Genomic DNA, 23,076 nt, shown 5'->3' with positions numbered 1-23,076 from the left:
AGGGAAGTGGAGCAGCTGGGACATGAACCAGTGCCCATTTGGGATGCTGGCACTTGAGGGTGGAGAATTAGCCAGCTGAGCCAACATGCCAACCCTGAAAATTTTATTTACATGAAAGGCAGAGACAGGAAGAGCAAGGGGTCGGGGGAGAGAGAGAGATCTTGCATCTTTTGGTTCATTCCCCAAATGACTACAACAGCCAGGCCTGAGCCAGGTTAAAGGCAAGCAGAAGCCTGGGGCTCCATGTAGGCCATACACATGGGCGGAGGGGGCGCAGGGTCAGGGCCAGGCAACTGGCCGTCCTCCGCTGTCCTAGCATCAGGGTGACTGGATCAGAAGGAGGACAGTTAGGACTTGAACTGATACCCATACGGGATCCCAGCCTTGTTGGTGACAACGTAACTCACAGTACCTACCCAGTTGATTTTTTTTTTTTTCTTTTTGGTGGGGAAAGATGTCTGCTCTCTGATTGTTGAGTTTCGCAAGTTCTTTATATATTGTAGTTACAAGTTCTTTACCAGATCTCTGTTTTGAAAGCCTGTCTGCCAGCTGTGGCTCGAGTGCCTGGGGCAGAGCAGAAGTTTAGAACGTTGATGAAATCTGATGTCACCATGTCTCCTTTTACAGGTGCTGCTTCCACGGCGGCATGTCCAAAGAAAACTTCGTTTAGCCACCGGATCACCAAGCTTTTCCGCTACAACTTCCTCTAGGATTCACTGTCACAGAGCTCTGTGATAAAGTGCAGCGTGTGGGTTCATTCCACGTGTGTGCAAATGTGTGCTCAGCACAGCCTCACATGTGGAACACGGCTGTCTCCTCAGGGTGACCCCCCCTCGCAGCTGAGCCCCCCTGTTGCCCTGAGACCCACAGCCGGCATCAGCTGGGGTTCCTTACTGGTTGCCCTGGTCTTCCCCGCCTTCCCGAGGCCTCCCTCCCAGCACAGGCCTTGGAGGGCGGGGATGGCCCAGCGGTCTGGCAACCTCCCTTTGAAAACAAACAGGCCTGCTGACTGAAAGGCAGCAACTGCCTCTGGGGACCACTCGGGGAGGAGTTTGAGGCTGGAGCATCCACGGCGCGTGGCTGCCCTGCCTGCCCGCGGCACGTCAGATGTGGCAGCAGAGCCAAACAGGATCCCAGTGGCCTCAGATGTCCCCCTGCCACACTGGTGCCCGTCAGGCACCTTGGTAGCTGGCACCCAGCAGCAGCGGAGTCCTAGGCAGGTGACAGGGCCCTCTGAACACATCCTGGTTGTAGCCTGCATGACCCCAAAGTGCAGGTACAGGCAGGGGCAGGTGACCTCTGGCTCACCGCTAGGGAAACTGAGGCACAGGCAGGTGAGGAGGTAGGCAGCCTCCACGGCTTCACTGAGGTGACGTTATGCATCCAGGTCGGGGCACAGGTGTATACAGGTGTGGTGCACAGGTGTGTCATCTTTATCCCTCTCTGTGTTCAATGCCCGCTTCCGCCCCCAGCCCAGCTCGGCTTTCCCTCCAGACTTTCCTAGAAATGTCGTTAACGAGAGAGAGAGAGAGAGAGAGAGAGAGAGAGAGAATGAATCTTCTGCCTGCTGGTCTACTTAAAGGCCCCCTACAGGCAGGACTGGGCTTGGCTCAAGCCAGGAGCCAGAAATTCAATCCACAAGTGACAGGGACCCGAGTTCCTGGCCTCCACCTGCTGCCTCCCAGGGCATACGTTAGACCACCGAGACCAGGGCTGCAACTGGGATGGACAATCCCATCCAGGTATCCCGCGTGGCCTTCTGACGCTGCGTTTATCCACCCTGGGAGTACAACACAGGGCGAACCAAGCTCCTGGAGTATTCACCGTGACCTCCCTCCCGCAACAGCCTGCACGTGGGAGCAAGCAGAGCGAGGGAGGGTAAGTGCCAGCCAGGACCCTCACCCACCATAAGAAGGGGCTCCAGAAGCACCTACCTTTCAGAAATCAGCCGAGGAGTGGCGGTGGCCCAGGACCTAGGGAACAGCACCTCTTGTTTCTGTGTAAGGCACAGGCCTTGCTCCGGCCTTGACAAAAGTCCCAGGCATTGTTCTCTGAGACCCAGGGGTCAGGGGCAGGAACTCCTAGGGGACGTGATAGCTCCCCTAGGCCTCCCCACCCCTTTGCAGGTGAGCAAAGGGCTCAGAGGGCAGGGGACTTGCCTGAGCCCACAGGCTGAGGTCAGAGTGTCAAATCCGGGCCCACCTCGCCCAGGTGCAACTGTCTGAAGGGAGCCGGGCCACTCCTCCAAGCGCTCCACGCTTGGTTGGTGTCGAGGCAACATACGGGACCCCCACTCTCCTCACTCGAAGGGCCTGGCCACACTCGGCAGGGACGTCCCGAGGTCAAGCAGGAGGGGAAGGGAAGGCTGAAACTCAGGCCCACCATCCTTCAGCTCATCCCAGTGCAGGTGGCTCCAGCGAACTCCACGGAGGCCACGTTCCGCACAAATCCCAGGGTCGACCCCCATTGGGCCATTCCGAGTCACGTGCCCAGCGCTGACCCAATTGCAGACGCGAGGCGGACCGACCTTGACCCGGCCCTCCTAGGAGCTGGGTGCGGGCGACTCCTCCTGGAAGAAGAGGGAACTGCACCTGGGCAGGAAAAGCTTGCACGCCTTATTCAGAACAGGAAAGAGGGGACCAGGTCAGACTAGGTCTTGAGGGCTTGCAAGCCATCCTCTGCCCCACCATGGGCCTCCCTGATACTCTCGGCTTGGCACAGACTCGGACCTGCCCATCTGTTCCCTCTCAGGCCCTCTGCCAACCGCTGGCCTCCTGTCTCCCTTCTGTCCTAGTGCCCTACAAACAGATGGTGCCGGGGACCAGGCACAGATATTCAGAGAGCACGAGGGACCTGGCACCAGGGTGGAGAGAAAGGCAAGCTCCACCGAGGCTGCGATGGGGGCTGTCTACCAGCAACAGAGGACCAGGCTCCGCCTTGCACGGAGGGCAAACTGCCAGCAACAGCAGCTTACTTTGTCAAGCAAACAAGAGCCCTGGAGTATGCACTTTGTTGAGTTGAGCTTTCTGTATCAGGAGCTGATTTAGCAGAGCAACCTGCTGCTAGTTAAATAAAAAAGAAAGAAATGGGTTAAAAAGGACCAGGGCTGGGAGCAGTCAGCCAACACAGCGAGGGGAACGCTGGCCTGTGATTGGTCAATGCAGGAGATTAATCCCAGACTTCCCAGAACCACAAACTCGCACCCATTCCCTCTGGGCAGCATATCCTGGGTCAAAGCCAGTCTTCAGCTGGAACAGTCTAGATGGACCAAGGGCAGGGGAAAAAAAAACCCCAGGAGGCCAGCACAGTTGACAGCAGGCAGCCCTGGGAGGGGAGGTCCCAGCAGAGTCCACCCCAACCCCCTGCACTGGCCAGGGCCATCCCCAGCTGACAGGTGATGGGCCCCAGATTCTGGGAGCCACGGGTCGCAGGGGCCTGGAGGCGGGCCAGGTGCAGCTCTGAGTAGGCAAAGGACAGTCCTGACCCCTCACCTGCCCACACCAGGGAGCGTCCAGGCTCAGGTGGCCACTCCTGGAACCTGCCCTGCCAGCAGCTCACCTGGACCTGTGTGTGTGGGGCCAGCTGTGCAGCAGAGGCCAGGCAGCCAGTGAGAGACATGGCCATTGCCCACCTGGCATTAGCTTTGTAGAACACCAAAAAACTACACAGCAAGCAGCTATGATTTCAGGGTTTTTTTTTTTAATTTTCTGAAATGGAATCATTGTACATTGTACAAACCATATCTACTGATGGAATAAATAAGTGAAAAATTATACCGCTGTACAACACACACACACACCAAAAAAAAAAAAAAAAATTGGAAGAGGGCAAAAAACAAACAAACAAAAACCAGAAAACAAACAAACCTGGGTGACAGTGAAAAACACCTTTATACCTCTAACCAGGTCCTCAGCAAGAATGGGCAGTGGACCCAGCCACCGTGGAGGCCAGGTGTGGCCCTGGTGGCTCAGCAGCCTTCCGGGGTGGTGCGGGTAAGTGCCAGCACTTTGCGGAATGTGTAGCCACAGTTTCCCCAGCTTCAAGTTTTTTGGGGGGAACAGTCTGCCCTAGGAGCCCTTTAGGCCAGGGGTGTCCACGGAAGGCATTTGCTTAGGAGTCCCGCCACCCCAGCTTGGCCGCCTGATCAGTCTTAGCTTCTAGGGGGACGAGGGCGGGAGGGGGAGGAAGCACTGGATTTCCGTGGATGACCTGGGCGGCCAGTAGGGCATGCGGGGCTGCTGGCGCCTAGCCTGGCATGGCCGCTGGCCCACTCCTACCTTCAGGCACTTCAGAGAAAGACTAAGGACAGCCTGGGCGCTGTGGGCGCCACCTCGGGCCTCTGAGGGCCCAAGAGGCCACCTGCGCTGGGGAAAGGGGTGCCAATGGCCCTAGCCTGGCCACACCTGCCATTCCCGCCACCACTGCCACCCTGCTTGACTTCCTGCGACCATGTGGATGGTGACTTCTCATTCCCCCTCCACCCCCTAAAAAGAAAAGGAAGTAAGTATGCAAATTCATCTCTCCTCCATGGGGAGTCTTGCTGCCACGTGCATCGTGGCTGGAGGATGTGAAGCGAAAGCCGCCTGCCCAGGGTCCACCGAGGTAGCATGGGCAGCGGCACCCGCACCCAGGACCCGGCCGGCCACCGCAGGCAGCAGCAGCTGGCACCCAGGGTGCGGGGCTTAGTCCGAGGAGTTTAAGACAGAAACCTTTCGGCATCGCTGACTTAGACATGGAGATTTTTTTTAAGTTTTTTTTTTTTTCCCTTATTTCAGGAGACATTTTGCATGAGGTATTTAAATTCAGGAACATTTTGATTCTTCTTGAAGTGCAGGAAATAGGCTCCCGTAAAAAAAGAAGGAACCTCTTCCTCTGAAACACTTAGAAAATGGGGCCTGCGGACACTTCCTGCGGTCCTGGTGGTCAGGAGGGTCCATGTGTCACAGGTGGTACCTGAATATGCACCAGTTAGCCAGAGAAAGGAGACCCAGCTGGCCTGGGGAGGGGCGGCTCAGCGGACGCCTGAGGAGAGTCCACCCCCATGGGGTGCAGGTCTCCGCCCGGCTGGAGGGCGTGCAAATCTTCCCAACTCCTCCGTGCCTTCAAGGCCCAACGCGTGTCCTGGGAAGGAGCCTCCGCCGGCTGCTGGCTGTGCACGGCCTTCTGTCAAGCCAGTGGGGATTCCACCAGCTGCAGCCCTGCCTGTGGCGGCCTGGTGGGGGGGAGTCGGAGGGTGGCAGGCTACCATGGATTTGAAATCCAAGCAACATCCTATGGGAAAGTTCAAGTTCAGCACCGGCTCTGCCTGCCACCGCTGCCCCCAACACCATCTTGCGGAGACCGTCCTGCAGTCAGTAGGGGAACCCAGCTCTTCGGAGGCCTGAGGCAAAGTGGGGATGCAGGTGGTGTGATGGGGGTCAAGTGCCAGGAAAAGTCCAAGGGTTCAGCACATCCACGGGCCCCAGGGGAGCCAGGGCGTGGCCAGTGTCCAGTGCCCAGTGGGGCCTGAGGACGCCAGCTTGTGGGGACTGTGTCCCCAGAGGCTGCTGGTGACCCTGAGCCCCTTGCACCTGGAAATTGGGCGGGGGAGGGGCAGGGGCACCCCTACCCCTCTGTGGCCCAAGGAGTCCTGGGCATCGAGGACAGAGGCCAACGTGGTGCCCGAACCATCTAGCCGAGAGGGCACTTTGTAAAGGGCAGATGCGAAAAACAACCAGGAAACACGCCAGAGGTCACCTCAAGGTCACAAGGCACAAAAAAAGAAAGCGGAAGGAATCGATTGAACAGTGAACAGCGACTTCCTGATGGGTACCACCCTCGAAGAGCTCGTCTCGTTCAACAGAGAAGTGGGAAACAACACAGCAGCAACACAAACGTGATCTTGGCTTCCGAGACTGCGCAGTCACTCCTGAGCTGTCAGGGACGGCCCCGCCAGGCCCGCGTGTCCGACCCGCGGCACAGGGTTCCTCGGTGTCTGCCAAGTGACGCGGGTCAGGGTTGTCTTGGATTTACACTTGGTAACCTTGAGCGTTAGTAGTTGTGTTTGCACCCGCGGGGGCTCGCGTGGCCGCGCTGTTCTGGGAGCAGGTGTGCGGACGCGCCTCCCGGCACAGGGTGGAGCCTTCCGGGGTGCCTACATCTCTTCAGAGTTTTGCTGGGAGACCTCCAGTTTCACCTTCTTAGAGGGTGGAGCGCCCTCCAAATCCTGGGCGACAGGAGAGGCGTGCACAGGTGAGTGTACGGGGCAGGGATGGAGGCAGAAAAGTGTCTGACTGCGCCCACAAGAGGACCCGGTCCCTTGATGCCTGCGTGGGCAACCTCTCTGAGCTCCCCTAGGGCGTGCTGACCCTTCCTCTTGGTTACTGTCGGGGAGGGGTCTGTTTCACTCCCAAATGTCCACAGGCCAGGACTCCAAGCCAAGTGGCACCCAGGTCCATTCCTTCAGCCCTGGCCATCCTAGGCAGCCCAGAGACCCCTGTCCCCTGAAGCCCCTGCTGCCTGCAGGAGACATCCACGCCCTCTGGACATCCTCTGTCCTTCCTGGGCTCCTGCCTGGACCAGCCCCTCCTCCCTTCTGGTCCCGCCCACCAGCTCCTCGGGCTGGCAGCTGCCTGGGGCCTGAGAAGCTTAGGCTGCCCCTGCCTGGGGAGCCTGTGCTTTGGCCTGGCCCAGCCGGGCATCTGATGTACCCTGGCTGTGCCCCGTCGTCAGCCCCGGGAGGGCAGGGAGGAGCCCTCCTCCCAGGTCGCTTGCGCATGGCCTGAGGCTGGAGATGAAGCAGGTGCCAGGCCTGGAGAAGGCTACTGGTGGACAGTTTCTGAGTTCCTGGGAGCTAGGATTAGGAAGGCTGGAAGATCTTTCTCTTTCTTTATTATTTATGTGAAAGGCAGAATGACCAGAAGGAAAGTGATGGAGACATACAAAACTCTTCCATCTGTTGGCTCCACCCCGGATGTATCAGCCAGGGCTGAGGCAGGTTAACGCCCAGGTGCCAAGGATCCCATCCAGAACTTCCGCGGGCACAGCAAGAACCCAAGTACCTGAGCCATCCCCTGCTGCCTCCTGGCGTGTCTGTTAGCAGGAAGCCCATCAGAAGCAGTGCTGATGGCGGGTGGGGGGGTTGGTCAACACAGCAGATGGCAGTAAAGATGCTGCCGATGGTGCTGCATGGGAGACAGGGTGAGTCCTGGATGCTCCACTTCCCATCCAGCTCCCTACTTGGGGCCTGGGAAAGCAGTCAAGGACGGCCCAAAGCCTTGGGATCCTGCGCCCGTGTGGGAGACCCAGAAGAATCTCCTGGCTCTTGGCTTTGGATTGGCTCATCTCTGGCTGTTGCAACCACTTGGGGATTGAACCAGTGAATGGTTCACTTTCAAAAAAAGAAAGAAGAGGGGGCAGGCCTAGAGAGCAGGCCGCCAAGGCTGGAGGGAGGTGATGGTCCCTGGGACACCAGGGACAGCAGCAGACAGGGACAGGGGAGGGGACACCAGGCCTTGGGCGGGTCTAAAGTGTCATTCAAACACTGGGTCTGCTGGGCTGGGGTTCAACCCACCTTGCTCACAAACCCAGCTCTTGGGGTATGTGCAGGGGGGGGGGTGTGACCAAGGGGAGAGACCTGGTTCTGGGGTCAGCTCATCCTCAATGAGGACCTTGCAGAGCTGGGAGGCCCATGTGGCTGCTGCTGGCAGCTCAGGGCCAGGACTGGAATAGCTCTGATCCTGGGCTGGTTACTTCACTCCAGGGGTCCTGCATCTGCACGGACCACTCCGAGGGGCTCGGCTGAAGAATCCCCAAGGACCACCCAATGCAGGCTTTTGTGAAGTCAAAGCGAAACGAGGAAGCTAGGGCAGGCGTCACAGTGCGGTGGGCTAAGCCTCAGTCCACCAGCATCCCACATGGAGGGCAGGTTCAAGCACCAGCTGCTCGGCTTCCTTCCAGCTTCCTGCTCACTCTCCTGGGAAGGCACCAGGACGTGGCCCGAGTACGAGAGTCCTTGCCCGTCATCTGGAAACCCAGGAGGAGCTCTGGGCTCGTGGCGTTGGCCTGATCTGACTGCTGCAGCCACCTGAGCAGGGAATCGGTTGGTGGAGGATCTCTTGCCCTTTCTGTCTTGTTCTGCTTTTCAAACAGATAACTTAAATAAACCTGAGGGACTAGTGTTGTACCACCTGTGATACCAACATCCCATATTGAGGTGCTGGCTGCATTGCATCCGATCCAGCTCTCCACTAGTATACCTGGGAGGCCAGGGGACAGTGGCCCAAGTGCCGGGACCCGTGCTACTGACTGGGAGGACGGGATGGAGTTCCAGACTCCTGGTTTTGGCCTGGCCTCCTCCTGCTCCTTGCAGCCATTCAGGAAGTGAACCAGCTGATGGAAGGTATTTCACTCTGTCCTCCGCTGTAACTCCATCCTTTAAAATAACCTTTCCTTTTTTTAAAAAAGACTTGCTTATTTTTAATGGAAAGGCATATCAGATTTACAGAGAGAAGGAGAGAAAGAGAGAAAGATCTTCCATCTGCTGGTTCACCTCCCAAATGGCCTCAGGGGCTGGAGCAGAGCCAACCTGAAGCCAGGAGCCCAGAGCTTCTTCTGGGTCTCCCATGTGGGAGCAGGGCCCAGGCACTTGGGCCGTCCCCTGCTTTCTCAGGTACATTAGCAGGGAGCTGGGTTAGAAGTAAAGCAGTAGTGACACACACCAGTGCCCACACAGCCTAACTGGATGCACCACAACACAGCTGCGCCTAAACTGATTTTTTTTTAAGGTGAAGAAAGTGAAGCTGGGGCAAAGGGCCTCCTCTTCCTCCCACACTAGAGGCCCCCGAGGGCAGAGCCTGTGCCCACCCAGCAGCCAGGCCAGGACACAGACCACGCTCCGGGGCCCCGCTTCAGAGATCCGAGTGTCCAACAACAAAACCACAAACCCAGAGCCACGAGACCCCACCCCACATACCGCTGACCACCCCAGAGGCTCCCCAGGCCCGCCTGCTGAGGCCTCACGCAAGGTACCTGAGAGGCGGCCAGTGCCTCGGCAGCCAGGCCCGAGTCCCCGGAGGGCTGCCGGTCTGCCTTCTCTGAACTCAAGGTGCTTTCCATCGGAGACTGGGAATTCTGCTCGTCCGAGGCGTCTGGGGAAAAGCAGACAACAGAAGCTGATTTTAGACACACGTGCTTTGAAGCCAGTGGGCCCAGGGCAAAAAGTACCTGCAGCAGGGTGGCTCTGTAGCCCAGGGGCTTGTATTCTATTGACATCACTTTCAGCAACCAGGCAAGGCTAGCGTTGCGAGGCAAGTCAAGCTGCCACCTGTGACACTGGCATCCCATAGGAATACCAGTTAGGGTATAGGCTGCTCCATTTCCCACCCAGCTCCCTGCGGGGAGACCTTAGGAGACGGCCCATGTGGGAGACCCAGATGACGTCCTAATGGGTCTCCCACAGGGCTTCAGGGGCCCGAGGACCCAGGCCATCCTGCACTGCTTCCATAGGCACATGAGTATGGAACTGGATGGAAGTGGAACAGCCGGGACATGAAACAGCACCCATATGGGATGCCTAGACCACAGATAAAGGCTTAACCTGCTCTGCCACAGTGCCACCCTCAATAAACACATCTTTAGAATAAAAAGTAGTCAAGCTACACACTAGCCAGGAGTCTTCCCACCCTCTCCACATCCCAGATGGAAGTCACAGAGGTGGGCCGTGTGCAGCTAGCGCCCTCTGGTGGACTGGGAGCTGTTTGTCTGTGAACAGCACTGCTAAACACCGGCGGACTTTTCTGATTGTTATAGCAAAGTAACAGCACATAGAAATAAGGAAAAAATAGAAAGTAGAAACCACCTGTCTTCCTGGCCCAGCCCCCACTAACAGAACCCATGTCCATCTCCCTGGATCAATGTCCTGACCACCACTGCCCCTCTCCCCAAACAGGATCACATGCAAATTCAGGGCATTTTTTTCTCTTTAAAAGACTTTAATGGGAAGTCACATCAGATTTACAGAGAAAAGGAGAGACAGAGACAAAAATATTCCATCTGCTGGTTCACTCCCCAATTGGCCACAAGGGCCGCAGCCGATTCACAGCCAGGAGCCAGGAGTCTCTTCTGGTTCCCCCGTGTGGGTATAGAGTCCCAAGGCTTTGGGCCATCTTTGACTGCTTTCCCAGGGCACAAGCAGCCAGCTCGATGGGAAGTGGGGCAGCTGGGATTAGAACTGGCACCACAGCAGGAAGAATTAGCCTGCTGCGCCACCACAGTCAGCCCCTTGGGGTCATTTCTAATGTTCCACACATACAAGAGCCTGCAAGATATCTCCAAAACCTTCTATTGCCCAATCACTTATCAAACGGATCCACTTGTTTGGGTCATTTCTCAGACCCTGATTTCCCCACTGCCCCAACCTGCTCCTCTTGGGCAGAAGGAGGGAGCCGCTGGAGTCAGAGGGGGTGACGGTTAAAGTCTTCCCTGAAGCTTACAGGGCAGGGAGCCAAGAGCCTGGGGGAGGAGCAAACCCCACGGGGCAAGCCATGAAGTTCTCCTCCCGGCCCAGGCCGACCGCAGCTTCCTGCTGCCCACCCAAGTGGACACCTGCCCCGACCATGTGGGCGACTCAGCAGGGACCCTTCTCTCCTGCCTGCTGTCCTCACACTCCCAGGCTCGGCTGCTGTGACCATGGTGGGGAGAGTGAACCAGCAGATGGAAGATCTCTCTGGCATCCTGCATTTCAAATAAACAAATCTTAAAAATCTGTTTAACGGAGCAGCAACCCCGGAGAGCTGTCCCAAGCCCACAGCGGCCTCGGCAGAGGCCATGTCTCTGAATGCAACGTAGCTGGAACTCGCCCAGGGAAAATGATTTTCCTGGGGCCTAAATTTAGTCCAGGGAGCTTGGGCATTATGTCATTCCCTGAACTCATTTAGCAGTAAACAAGTTCAAAGCAAGGTCAATAACTGGTGGCCCAGCCGCCCTGTCCCAGGCGGGCGCTAGGCCATGGGCATCCACCTGGGGAGGTAGACACAGGCTACCCCCGGGGGCTCCTCACTTGGACCACACAGGGCATGGGAAGAACGCGGGGCAGTTAGCAAGATGCAGCAGCAATCAGGGGAGCAGGAACCCCAAAGAAAACTGCACTGTCCAGCTTCACCCAGCACGGCAGACCCCAAACCTGGAAGAAACAAGGCCACCTGGGGGCAACCCATGCCTGCCCAGCGCCCCCAGCGCCCCCAGGCCCTTCATCCACACAGCCTCCTCTGCCCTTCCTGGCCGAGATCTGGGGAGGAGATGCAACTTCCATCCACCTCATTTCATAAATGAGGTCAACAGGAAGGCCACTCCGCTAGCCAACGTCGGCCTGGAAGTCACCCCAATTCCCACCAGTACAGGGTGGGGGGCATGGCATGCATGTACAGAAGAAGTGGAAGGCATTCCTCAGAAACCGAACTGGGGTCACCACTGGGACGTCGAGGATCCCCTGGCACCCAGAGGGTGGTGACCACGGACGCTGCCCACTAGCCCACAATACACAGGACAGGCCCCAAGGACGCTTTGGCCTGAGGCTGCACACCCCTACCCAAGCAGGAAGCTGCTTTCCGCCACAGCCACCCTGCAGGAGCAGCCCAGGCCACGGCCACGCAGACCCACACAGCCCTGACGTCGCAGCTCCATCCGCTTGGATGAGCACGCAGAGCTCCTGTGGGAGCGTATGGCTCGAGGCTCTGTGTGGGGACATACGGCCATGCCTGGGGCCGCCTATGAGCACACTGGGGCACTCAGCTGGCATTGGCAGCCACTGAGGTACCACGGCAGGCAGGCTCCGGGGTGACCGTCCCACAGAACTGTCCTCGACCCCACAGACGAGCAAGGCCTCTCAAGCTGTGGTCTGCTCTCCCCACATTCCCTGTGCCGACTCCAGGCCGTACACCCCTCTGACAGCAGTGTTGGCCCCTTTTTACGCCTGCCGCTTAAACCTTTTTTTAAAAAGATATATGTTTATTACTATTGGGAAGGCAGATATTTAAAGAGACAGGAGAAACAGAAAGATCTCCCATCTGCTGGTTCACTCCCCAAAAGGCTGCAACAGTGAGCTAAGCTGATCCGAATCCAGGAGTCAGGAGCTTCTTTTGGGTTTCCCAAGCACGTGCAGGACCTAGGCTCCTGGGCCATCAGTGGGGAGCTGGACAAACCCCACCTCCCCCAGATGGTCCCGGTCCTACCTTCAGCCCCAGGGGGCTCCTTCCCATCCACCTGTGCCTCGTCCGCCTGCGCCTCGGTGCTGCCGTCGCCAGGTGCGGCCGAGCTGGGCTCTGGGGCCGGGCTCGAGCTCCCGCTGTTCTCCTGCTTGATGGGGGAGGCGTCTGCGATCGAGCTCTGGTTGCTGTTGTCGTCTGCGCGAGGGGAAGACAGCTGCCTGGTGAGGCCCCACACAGCAGCCAGGCATCCCATAGGATACACTCCCCTCAGGCTCCCATACTGACTCCACCAGGGCCCACTCCATGCATCCTGGCAGTTGGCTGGGTCCCCCCACCCAGGGGGCTCACTGAGGGATGCCCCAGGGCCAAGTGAGACACTGTGGGTGCTCAAACACTCCTGGGCACCTGGAATGTCTGGCCAGGCTGTCCTGCAGCCCCACAGCACCACAGTGGGAACATCACACGCAAGGCTGTGGCGACCCTCCTGAATCCATCCCACAGCAGGCACCGAAAGGGCAGGTGTGACCAGGTCCCCGGGACAGATGGCTCCAGGTCTCCCACAGGAACAGACAGAGGTGGTGGTGGAAGGTGCAGGGCAGGCTACCTGGAACCCAGCGGGACGTTGGTCCCTGCTCCGGGTATGCCAGCTGGGAGGGTGCATGCCTACGGGGTGCTGGCAGTTAGTTAGGGATCAGCACACAGGGCGCTCATGGCAAGGGCATCTCTAAAGACTTACTTAGGTATTTGAAAGGCAGTGTTGAAGAGAGCGAGCAAACGAGCTGGACAGCCTGACAGTCCTGGACGCCCACTCCGTGTTGGGCACCGACAGCAACCCCAAAAAGCCACCTGGGATGCCCTCTGGACAGGTTAGCTGAGCTACATACCCCACTGGGGGTGCTGCTCATACAAAACCAGCCTCTTATGAATTCCAAGGCATTAAAAAAAAATGTGTACAATCCTAATGAATCCCTCAAGATCTAAATTCCTCCCTTACACAAGACAAGGAGTGTGAGGGAGGCTCAGCCCGGGTTCCATCTGGAGTGGTGTTCACTAGCTCCAATGAGCCCTCTGGGGAACCAGGAACCAGGGGACCCCAGCCTCAGACAGGGTCCTGCCAAGGCATACAGCCCAGCAGGCTGGATACAGGGCCTGCTCTCCTTTCCCGGAGTCCCAAGCCCTCGTGTGCTCAGCTTGGTTCTGGCCGCACCTGTTCTACCATGAAATGTGGGTATCTGTCCCTCTGCCTGGGGACTGGAGACGTTCACGGCCCTTGTGCCCACGACCTGGTACTGGCAGTGGTTTCAGTCTGACTGTAAGTCCCAGCTAGTGGTTGGGGACCTGAATTCTCCTAGCGGGTTCCCTGGCACCAGTAGTGGCCAGGAGGTGACAGCTCAGCCGATTGGGCACTTCCATGGGCCTCAGCTCCTCCCTCTATGAAATGGGGCCTGGGGGATTCCAAGCTGGCGGCCACACATGACGCCTGGCACCCGCAGATGGCCCTGTTCCTGTATCCTGGCTCCCTGGAGATCACCAGGGTTGCGTCTCCTGACGACCACATGCAGGGAGCATCAATCCCCATTCTGAGGGCCAAGAGTACAACACGGAGGTAGGAGTCCCTGGAGAGCCGGGGTGTAAAAAATTAAAACATTTTAGGGACCAGTACTGTGGCACTGCAGCTTAAGCTGTGACCAGCAGGGCCTACATCCCACAGGAGTGCTGGTTCAAGTCCCAGGTGCTCTACTTCTGATCCAGCTCCTCGCTAATGCTCCTGGGAAAGCAGCAAAGGGTGGCCCAAGTGCTTAGGCCCCTCCCTGCCACGGGAGACCCAGAACAAGCTCCAGGCTTTTGGTTTCAGCCTGGCTAGCTCTGGTCATCGTGATCATTAGGGTAGTTGAACGTGGAAGGCCTGGCTCTCTTATGTTCTCTGACACTCTGCCTTTCAAATCTTTCAAGGGAGAGAGATGGAGAAGGTAGGGGCATTAAGTGCTTGTCCCTGTGGACCACACAGGCAAGGAGAAGAGCAGTGAGGGAGGCCGAGGGTCCGGCTGCCCACCAGGGAAAGCACCGTCAGAGGCTGCAGACCTGAACCGTCCCGGCACAGCCCTATGGCAGACACCTGCATTAGCAGTCCTGGAAGCCCACTCGGGTCTGCCTTGCTGAGGCGGCTTTGCTGGACAGGCGTGGTCCCGGAGGGAGGGCCTGTCCTGTATGGATCTGAGCTGGGTACTCTGGATGCCTGCAGCTGTGGGCTCCACGGAGCCACATGCAGGATGCTGGGAGCTTCTGCTCCCGCATGAGAAGTGAGGGGAAGAAGTTTAGGGCGCCAGCAAACAGTGGCCAGCTGATCAACCGGTGGGAAGCAGCTGCCAGCCTCCTACAGTGAGACAGCACTGGGAGGGTGACCGGCCACAGGTCCCAGGGTCCCGCCGTCTGGGAGCTTCCCCAAAGCCAAAGGAGAGCCAGGGGATGGGGCCAAGGCAGGACAGAGAGAAGATCGCCCCCCAGGTCCCTGGACACATGGGCCGCAGCAGCACCCTCAGCGTGTCTGTGCTCTTGGTGCTTCCCGGCTGGGGCATGCTGGCTCTCCTCCCCACGCCTGCCCCTGTGGCACAGTGGCCTCCTGGTGCTGCTCGGTCTTCCTGCGGCCAGCCTGGAATGTGAACGGAGCCGCTGCAGCGACAGGGACCTGGGCCGCAGGGAGCTCACCGTGCATGTCCATCATCCCCGGCGAGGCACTGTTCTCGGGCGTGGTGACCTCTGAGCCGCATTTCTCGTCTTTGCCTTTTTTCTTATTCTTGTTTTTCTGCAGTGGAAAATGGAGCAGCAGCTGAGTCAATGAGCTGCCTGTGCATGCTGGGGACACGAGGCCCTGGAGCGGGGTGTGAAGGCTTTGTCCTACCAACAGCCATCGGAGGGCTCTCCTGGGCCCACATCTGGCCATGAGAGCATGGTAGACCATGCCTACTCAGTGGGGAGGGCCCTGGGGCCCACCCAGTTCAGGCACCCCAGGAGATAATCCTGCCTGTTGTGTACGAATCCCGTGGCCAGCCCTGGCCAATGGGAACGGCCTCCTCCTCCTCTGGGGAGAGCGTGGGTCGCCGTCCACCTGGAGCAGGGGTGAGGTGATGCCGGGTGAGCCATGGAAGAGGCAGTCATCCATTTCCATCTGCCCAGCATCTCCCGACACACTGGGGGGCAGGGGAAGGATGGTCTTTTTCCAAGAGTAAGTAGCTGGCTTCAGGAACCCAAATGGAAAAGGCGTTAAGGAGAAGCTCCAGGGAGCAGCCAGGAGTACAGGTGAATACCCTAGGACAGGAATCATAGAATCCCCTTTGAAACAGCTTCACTGTGGGCAGATAGCTTGTCAAAAAAGCTTCAGTCCGGGCCCAGTGCGGTGGCCTAGTGGCTAAAGTCCTCTCCTTGAACGCACAGGGATCCCATATGGGTGCCAGTTCTAATCCCAGCTGCCCCACTTCCCATCCAGCTCCCTGCCTGTGGCCTGGGAAAGCAGTCAAGGACAGCCCAAAGCCTTAGGACCCAGCAGCCACATGGGAAACCCAAAAGAAGCTCCTGGCTCCTGGCTTCAGAGTGGCACAGCACCAGCTGTTGCAGTCATTTGGGGTGTGAATCATCAGACAGAAGATCTTCCTCTCTTCCTCTCTGTCTCTTTCTCTCTCTATACTTTTGACTTTGCGATAAAAATAAAATAAATCTTAAAAAAAAAAAAAAAACAAAAACCCTTCGGTCCAGGTCCATTTGGTTACCGAGATGGGACTCAGCCATCCACAGGATTGCACACTTTGCACAGACATGTGGAGCGATCTGCAGGGCCAGAACACCCGGGTGCAAGCCTGAGGGCAAGACAAGGATGCACATGCCTGGATGGGTGCGAACAACAGTGGGCACCAGGTCTGCTCCAGACCAGAGTGAGGCAGCTACATGTGGACAAGAGGCAGACAGAACCACAGGAACACGAGCACAGAGGAACAGGGATGGCGCAGCACCTGGATCCATAAGACGGGACACTCAGGGGGATATGGAATTGCGGCTGGTGGTGGCTGATGGCAGAGACGAATGTGAACACAACCACACTGATAATATGCGTGCAGGGAGCGCATGGACATGCCCACTCTGACCGCGTGTGTGCAGGGAGCGTGTGGACACGCCCGCTCTGACCGCGTGTGTGCAGGGAGCGTGTGGACACCCCGCTCTGAGAGCTTGTGAACTTGCTCGCTCTGACATGACATACTCTTTCGTATCAGGAAATTTTTAAAAACTGTTTTGAAAGGAAAACCTGCACTTTGTCACAATTTGCCTTCTTGAAGAAAGGAAATGTTCTAAAGCAAAGATGGCGCCAACATCACCTAATAGGCTACCTGTGTGCCACCTGCACAGGTCTGCAGCCTGGCCTCGGAAGATCCCCAGTTGGGTGGGACCTGTAAGCTCAGCCTCATGTACTTGAGAAGCAGAGAGACCAAGGGGCAAAGAGCCCTCCTCTCCTGGCTCACTTCTTCAACGCCTGCCACCAGGAACCAACGCGAGTCTTCCCCGTGGCTGGAAGCCACTGCCTCCCAAGGTCTACATTACAGGAAGGTGGAGCCAGGATGTGAGCTGGGTGTAAAAGGTATGCATGGGCTAACTGCTCGCTCCTGGAAATCCGCAATCACCCAAAACGCTCTGCACTGGCAATCAGAGGGGCTGACCAGTGGTCTCCGCAGGGCGCAGGCTTGAGGGCACCAAGCCTCTATGCCAAGGGACAGCACAGCGCCCTCTAGTGGCCATGGTCAGGATGGGCCCACTGGACCTGCACCGCCTGACACTACAGTATGTCTCCCTGAAGCTGTGCAGCTCTGGGGAAGCGGCTACCCCTGTCTGAACCCACACACTGCGGACGAGAAACAGCGAGATGAGCTTTGACTGCCGGCCCCCACTGGCAGTAGATGCCACACCAAGGGGAGGCCCCACCTCTACAAGGGCCAGACACACACAGTCCAGCCACCTTTCCCAAGGGGACCGCAGGACCCCAGGCAGGAGGCAGCACCTGGCCCTCACTCCACCCCCTCCCCCAGGGCCAGCCCCAAATACTCACCTCATCCACCTTCGGCTCCGTCACGGGGACCCACTTGTAGATCCGCAGCGATGTGTCACCAACAGTCACCCACTTCTTCTCCCTGTGGGATGAAGAGCCCGATACTGGAGGAGCTTCCAAGGCAGGCCCCTAGTCACCCCACGGCCAGAACAGGCCACAGGCCCTGTAGCTGCTTAGTGTCAGCGTCACCCAGGAGAGGGTGTGGAGCTTGGTGTTAACCCCATGCACTTGGGGAGGTGTCCAGGCCCCAGTTCAGCATCTGTGGGCTGCCATGGGAAGGACACGTGTGATGGCGGCTAGGGCAGGGAGAGAATGCCATGAGGAAGGTCCTGGGACTTGGGTCAGATCCACACGGAGCTAGTGCCTTGCCACCCATGCCCGATCACCTGTACCCTCAGGGACAGCACAGAGTAGCCTCCCCACACAGCCAAAGGGGCCTCCCCAAGGACACGCTGGGCCCACCTTGCCCCAGGGGCTGTGCAAAGGAAGACCCCGAATCCTACTGCACCACAGCCCACTTGAGTGGGAAGGTACCCTGTGTGGTGGGAGTCAGCATCCCAACTGCCTTTTATTTTCAGCACCATCAGCCTGCCTTTGCCGATTTCTGGCTTCTACCTGGCCAGTCCTGGCTGTGGTGTGCATCCGGGGAGTGAACCAGCGGATCAAAGGCAACTCTCGGCTCTCATCGTTCCTCTCTGTCACTCTACCTTTCACATAAATGAAGATCAACAAATGGACACTCAAGAAAAGAAGCTGGCCCAGCTTGACCGCCTCATGGCTAAAGTCCTCGCCTTGCATGCATCAGAATCCCATATGGGTGCCAGTTTGTGTCCTGGATGCTTTACTTCCCATCTGGCTCCCTGCCTGTGGCCTGGGAAAGCAGTCGAGGATGGCCCAAAGCCCTGGAACCCTGCACCTGTGTGGGAGACCCGGAAGAAGCTCCAGGTTCCTGGCTTCGTATTGGCTCGCGTCTTGCTGTGTGGCCACTACGGAAGTGAATTAGCCAACGGAAGATCATTTTCTGTCTCTCCTTTCTGTAAATCTTTTCAATTAAAAAAAAAAAAGAGAGAGTAACAGAGGCCCCTGCACTCACCGGCCAGCAGCAGCTGGAGGCCAGCTCTCTCCTAACCAGGACCAATCATCCATTGAAGCTGCATAGGACTCACAGGAAGGCACCCCTGGGACAGGCCTCCCTCCATCCCAACACGTCACTGAGGAATACTGGGATAGCAGCCCAGCGTCCTTCCCAGCTGACGCCTTCATCTCCCTTCTGAGATGCCCCCTCCTCTCCTCCTGTCCCTGGTCTCCTTGTCCAACAAGGGGCTCAACACCCTGTCTGTTGCTCAGCCACCTTCTGGCCACCAGCCCAAGCCTAAGATTCCAGGTAGTGATGTCAGAGCTGATGGCTGGCTTCTCATAGGGACAGTGTCCCTCAGGCTAAGGAAAAACAACCCCTACACCACGGACTGCCATGCCCCTCATTAGGACACAGAACACTTCTTCAAACTCAGATTTCAGATAAACAGATCTTTTTCTCAGTACAAGTACAGCCCAGAAACTGGTGCTGTGGTGTAGCATGCTGAGCCTCCACTGGAGGTACTAGTATACCAGGCACCGTTTAAGTCCTGGCTGCTCCACTTCCAATTCAGCTCCCTGCTAATGCGCCTGGGAAAGCAGAGGGAGGCACAATGCCTTGAGCTTCTGGACTCAAGGCACTGAAGCTCCTGGCTCCCGATTAGCTCAGCTTCGGCCATTGCGGCCATCTGGGAAGTGAACCAGTGGATGGAAAATCTCTATGCAACTAAACTCTGCCTTTCAAATAAAAATAACAATTTTTTTTTTTTTAAAGTATGTCTCGGGCCCGGCATGGTGGCCCAAGTGGTTAAGGTCCTCGCCTTGCACCCCCGGGATCCCATATGGGCGCCGGTTCTATCCCGGCAGCCCCACTTCCCTTCCAGCTCCCTGCCTGTGGCCCGGGAAAGCAGTCGAGGATGGCCCAAAGCTTTGGGACCCTGCACCCGCATGGGAGACCCGGAAGAGGTTCCTGGCTTCGGATCGACATAGCATTGGCCGTTGCGCTCACTTAGGGAGTGAATCATCGGACGGAAGATCTTCCTCTCTGTCTCTCCTCTCTGTATATCCACCTTACCAATAAAAAAAATAATAAAAATAAATCTTTAAAAAAAAGTATGTCTCAAACACTGTAGGGGACACACTCATACTAATATATACACACACACACACACACACACAGGCGCTTTTTTCTCTAAAGACTAGTGTACCATTTATGGTGAATTCCCACCTACCCAAGTGCCTTTAATTTCCATCTGCTATGAAATCGGTAATTCCAGGGCCCAGCCATGGCAAGGCATGGCTAGCAGCCAGAGCATTAATAAACAACCTCAAGGCTACAGGGCACACACTGTGGCCCCTTTCAAGGGCATCGTGGCCAACTCAGTCCAGCCTGGCTTGTCGGAGGAAAAAGTGGGTCTACACTGGGTGCCAAGGGAGGTCACAGGCACCCCCCACTGCGGAGCCAGGGCTCAAGCTCGGCTCGGCTTCCCATCCTGCTTCCTGCCAACACATCCTGGGGAGAAGATGATGGCTCAACTACTTGGGAATCCTGCGGGAGACCTGGCCCCGGCTTTGGCCCAGGCACTAGGGAGTGAACCCCAGGTTGGAAAAACTTTGTCAATCTCTTTCTGTTTTGCTGCCTTTCAAATAAGTAAAAATCACAGCAAAAGAGAAGGTGGAGGGGGGTGCCAAAATTCTCCCTAGTGCACCTCATATTAAGACACCACTTATCAAGTACTGCAGGGCCCTGTGCCAGGTGCCAGGTGCAAGCAAGGCTGGGGGTCTCATGGGTCCCCAGAACCCCAGGGGAAGCAACAGACTTGTTGCTGGTTGATTGGATAAGCCCCACTGGTTTACTCAAGGTCACAGCAGAGGTCTGGGAGCGGCTGGGGGAGGGGAGGAGTTGTTATCCAAAACACCAAAGGGAGCCGCCCCCTCCCCAGGCCAGGATGGCCCTTGGCGGTGGGCTGGGCAACAGGGAAGCCTGCCTGTTGGGAGACAAGCCCCCACCCTTCTCCATCTGCCCAGCTGGCTAGCTGGCGGGGTGGAGCAGCTGGCAGCCTGAGCGCAGCTGTCAGGGTACAGGAGTCACTGCCCAACTGGGGACTGGGCAGGCGGCCGTGCCACGCCTCCCTGAGCAGGGAGGCCCGGCCACAGGACCCCTTCCTAATGCCCGGCCTAAGCACAGCGACAGGGGAGCAGAACAACTCCTCCCACCTTTCTTGGGGTGCTCCCCATGGACCCCAACTTTGGAACCCACCCTCTCTCTACTCCCGGCTCTGAAAATCCTTTGTGTCCCCCCGCCCACGCAGTCAAGCCCACCCATCTGCGGGTAGCCCTTCCCTGCGAGCACGTGGGCTTTATTATTTCATTCTCGCTTTTTTGTTGGGTCACGCTCAGAGAGAGGATGGTGAACTTGGGACACCCTCAGGCTCACCCCTCTAGGCTGCAGAGCCCAAGCTTACTTCAGAAGCAGCACCCCCCAAACAGGAGCAGCCCACACTCCGGGGAGGGGCCTGGCCCAGCCTCCAGACTTGTGGCACTGACACTAGGGGACCACGGCACAGCTGCTCCTCTCCCCGATCCTGGTGAAGCCGTGGGAAAATAATAATAATAAAGTCGCAATCGGGGAGCTGGGAGTTTCTAACAAGTCCAACCTAGCCTCGCCGCGTGCTGTCGCCCGGGGCCTGGCCCTGGGGCCGCGTGAGGAGGACACCCCACACCCCCAACCCCCGCGAGGCCGGGAAAGCAAGCGATCGCGACCGTGACAAATGGGCCAGACTGAGCCGGACTGAATCCGAGCCCGGGGAGCACGCACGGCCCGCAGCGAAGCCCGCCGTGCCCCGTGCAGAGAACAAAACAACGGCTCCCTCGGCCGAGCAGAAGCCAGCCCCGGGGCCGGCAGCGGCGGACGCGGCCCGCGCGCGGTTCCCCGGCCCCAAGCCGCCACGAGCGCCGGGTGTTCGCCCCCCATCCTGCCGCCCTCGCTCCAGGGAGCCCGAAGCGCTAAATTTAAACGACTGGCGCTCCGCAAACTCGGCAGACTCGAGGGCGCAGGGGCCCTGGGCGGGCGGCGCGGCTGGAGGCCCGGCACGGGCCAGGGCGCGCGGGGAAGGCGGCGGCGGCCCTCTCGGAGCCTGCACAATGGAGCTCGCGCTCTCTCCGCCGCCGCCGCCGGCATCGCGGCCCCGGCGCGCGGGAAGCCGCTTTCATGTGACTTGCACAAAACGAAATGGCTTCTGGGGCCGGCCCGAGCCCCCCTCCCGGGCGCCGAGCGCAGGCGGCGGGGAGGCTTCCCGCCCGGGCGGCCCCGGGGTGCCCTCCGTCTCCAGGTTGCCGCCGCCAGGTGGGCGACAGGCGTGAGCGCACCTGGGCAGCGGCCGCCGCGGCCCCCGCCGCCGGGCGCAGGTGACCCGGCTCGCGCGCCTGCTCGCCAGCCCTCTCCAACTCGCGGGCCCGCGGCCGGCCCGGGCGGCCCCGCAGGCTTTCCGCGCCGGCTCGGGGATCCCGGAGCTCCCGGCGGCAGCGGCGGCGAGCGGGCGCCTTGGCTTACCATTTGCGCACTTTCTCGATAGCCGCCATGACCCTCTTGATATCATCTTTGGCCCGGCTCCTGGTCTCGGCTCGAACCGACCTGCCCGACATGGTTCTGGCGGGGACGGAGGGACTGGGGAGCGCGCCCGCCGGGTCCTGCTGGCGCTCGGCGGCGGCCCCACTCGCGCCCGCCCGCGGCCGCCGGCACACACGGCGCTCGCACACCCGCGCCCCCGCGCACACACACGCGCGCACACAAAGCCGCCGCGGCCGCGCCGGGGCCAGTGCGCACGCGCCGGGCGGCAGCTGCACCGAGCGGGGGAGCGGTGTGGCGGGGCCGCCAGCAGCCGGGCCTCCGGGCGCCGCCGCCTTGCACCGGCCGAGGCACCGGACCTTCCTCCGGGCGGCGGCCAAGGCCTCCCGGTTCGCCGGGAGTGGGGAGTGGCGTGGCGCGGTCGCGTGGTGGGAGGCCGCAGGTGTCGGCCAGGACCCCCAGGGGCGGCCGGGTGGTGGTGGACCGGGTGCATTCGGTGCTGGCCCCGGGCCGGGCACATGGCCACCGGTGCGGTAATGCAAATTTCTTCTGGGCTTGCGGCTTCTCCTAGTTGCGGGCGGCGACTCCGTTCTCGAGGCGCTCCAGCCTGAGAGTTGGGAGGCGTGGATCTCTGCGGAGCCGCTGCCTGGTCCAGCGCGCGGCCTCGGCTCGAGCCTCCCTGCGCTGCGTCCTTTGGAAAAGAGGCTTGGTGGAAAGGTTCGTCCTTTCCCTCGGGGAGAAGTGGCCCTGGTGTAACCAGACGATGGACCACGACTCAGCCCCACGCCCTCCTAGCGGTCAGGACCAGGCCCGGGCCAGCTGCACCGGTGACCACAGCCAGGTAGGAACCAGCCCGTCCCACCTTCCAAGGAGGACTTCGAGCGCCGTTTGCGCTCCAGCTGGAACAACACAGTGCTGTGGTCCGTGAGACAGCAGCTGTGGGGTCACGTCTGCGTGCGTGGATGCCGAGACCAAGTGGCCCCAGAGTGGTCAGGAGGAAAACCGGTATGGAGCCCACATCAGTTGCTTGGCATTTGAGGAAACTGAGTCTCGGGATATTCAGGGTTGTAGACACATATGCAACAGTATGAAAAACTAGAATTTCCTCCTTTAAAATATTTATTTGAAAGGCAGAATTACCCAGAGCTCTTCCACCCACT

At 58.8% G+C, this 23,076-nt stretch overlaps 1 protein-coding gene across 2 annotated transcripts; it reads right to left on the bottom strand.

Annotated features, from left to right (window-relative positions):
- Positions 1–5,576: 5,576 nt before the first annotated feature.
- Positions 5,577–22,095, bottom strand: BCL7A (BAF chromatin remodeling complex subunit BCL7A). 2 transcript variants are annotated; one of them, XM_040986887.1, is made up of 7 exons: positions 21,902–22,095; positions 17,275–17,356; positions 14,892–14,988; positions 12,210–12,380; positions 8,961–9,128; positions 7,757–7,779; positions 5,577–6,205 (listed from the first exon to the last, which is right to left on the bottom strand). In XM_040986887.1, exons 1-7 carry the CDS (start codon positions 21,991–21,993, stop codon positions 6,134–6,136), a joined length of 705 nt encoding a protein of 234 aa, XP_040842821.1. In that variant the 5' UTR covers positions 21,994–22,095; the 3' UTR covers positions 5,577–6,133. The 2 variants fall into 2 exon arrangements, with proteins under 2 accessions (XP_040842821.1, XP_040842822.1); XM_040986888.1 differs by lacking the exon at positions 7,757–7,779 and having other exon boundaries at positions 9,010–9,128; positions 21,902–22,017.
- Between the last annotated feature and the right edge of the window lie 981 nt (positions 22,096–23,076).

The sequence above is a fragment of the Ochotona curzoniae genome, unplaced genomic scaffold (assembly GCF_017591425.1).
Source record: "Ochotona curzoniae isolate NIBS_2020 unplaced genomic scaffold, NIBS_Ocur_1.0 contig_46, whole genome shotgun sequence".
Classification (NCBI taxonomy): domain Eukaryota; kingdom Metazoa; phylum Chordata; class Mammalia; order Lagomorpha; family Ochotonidae; genus Ochotona; species Ochotona curzoniae.
Note: the sequence above shows the minus strand (reverse complement) of the source record. Positions and strands in the feature narration are given on the sequence as shown.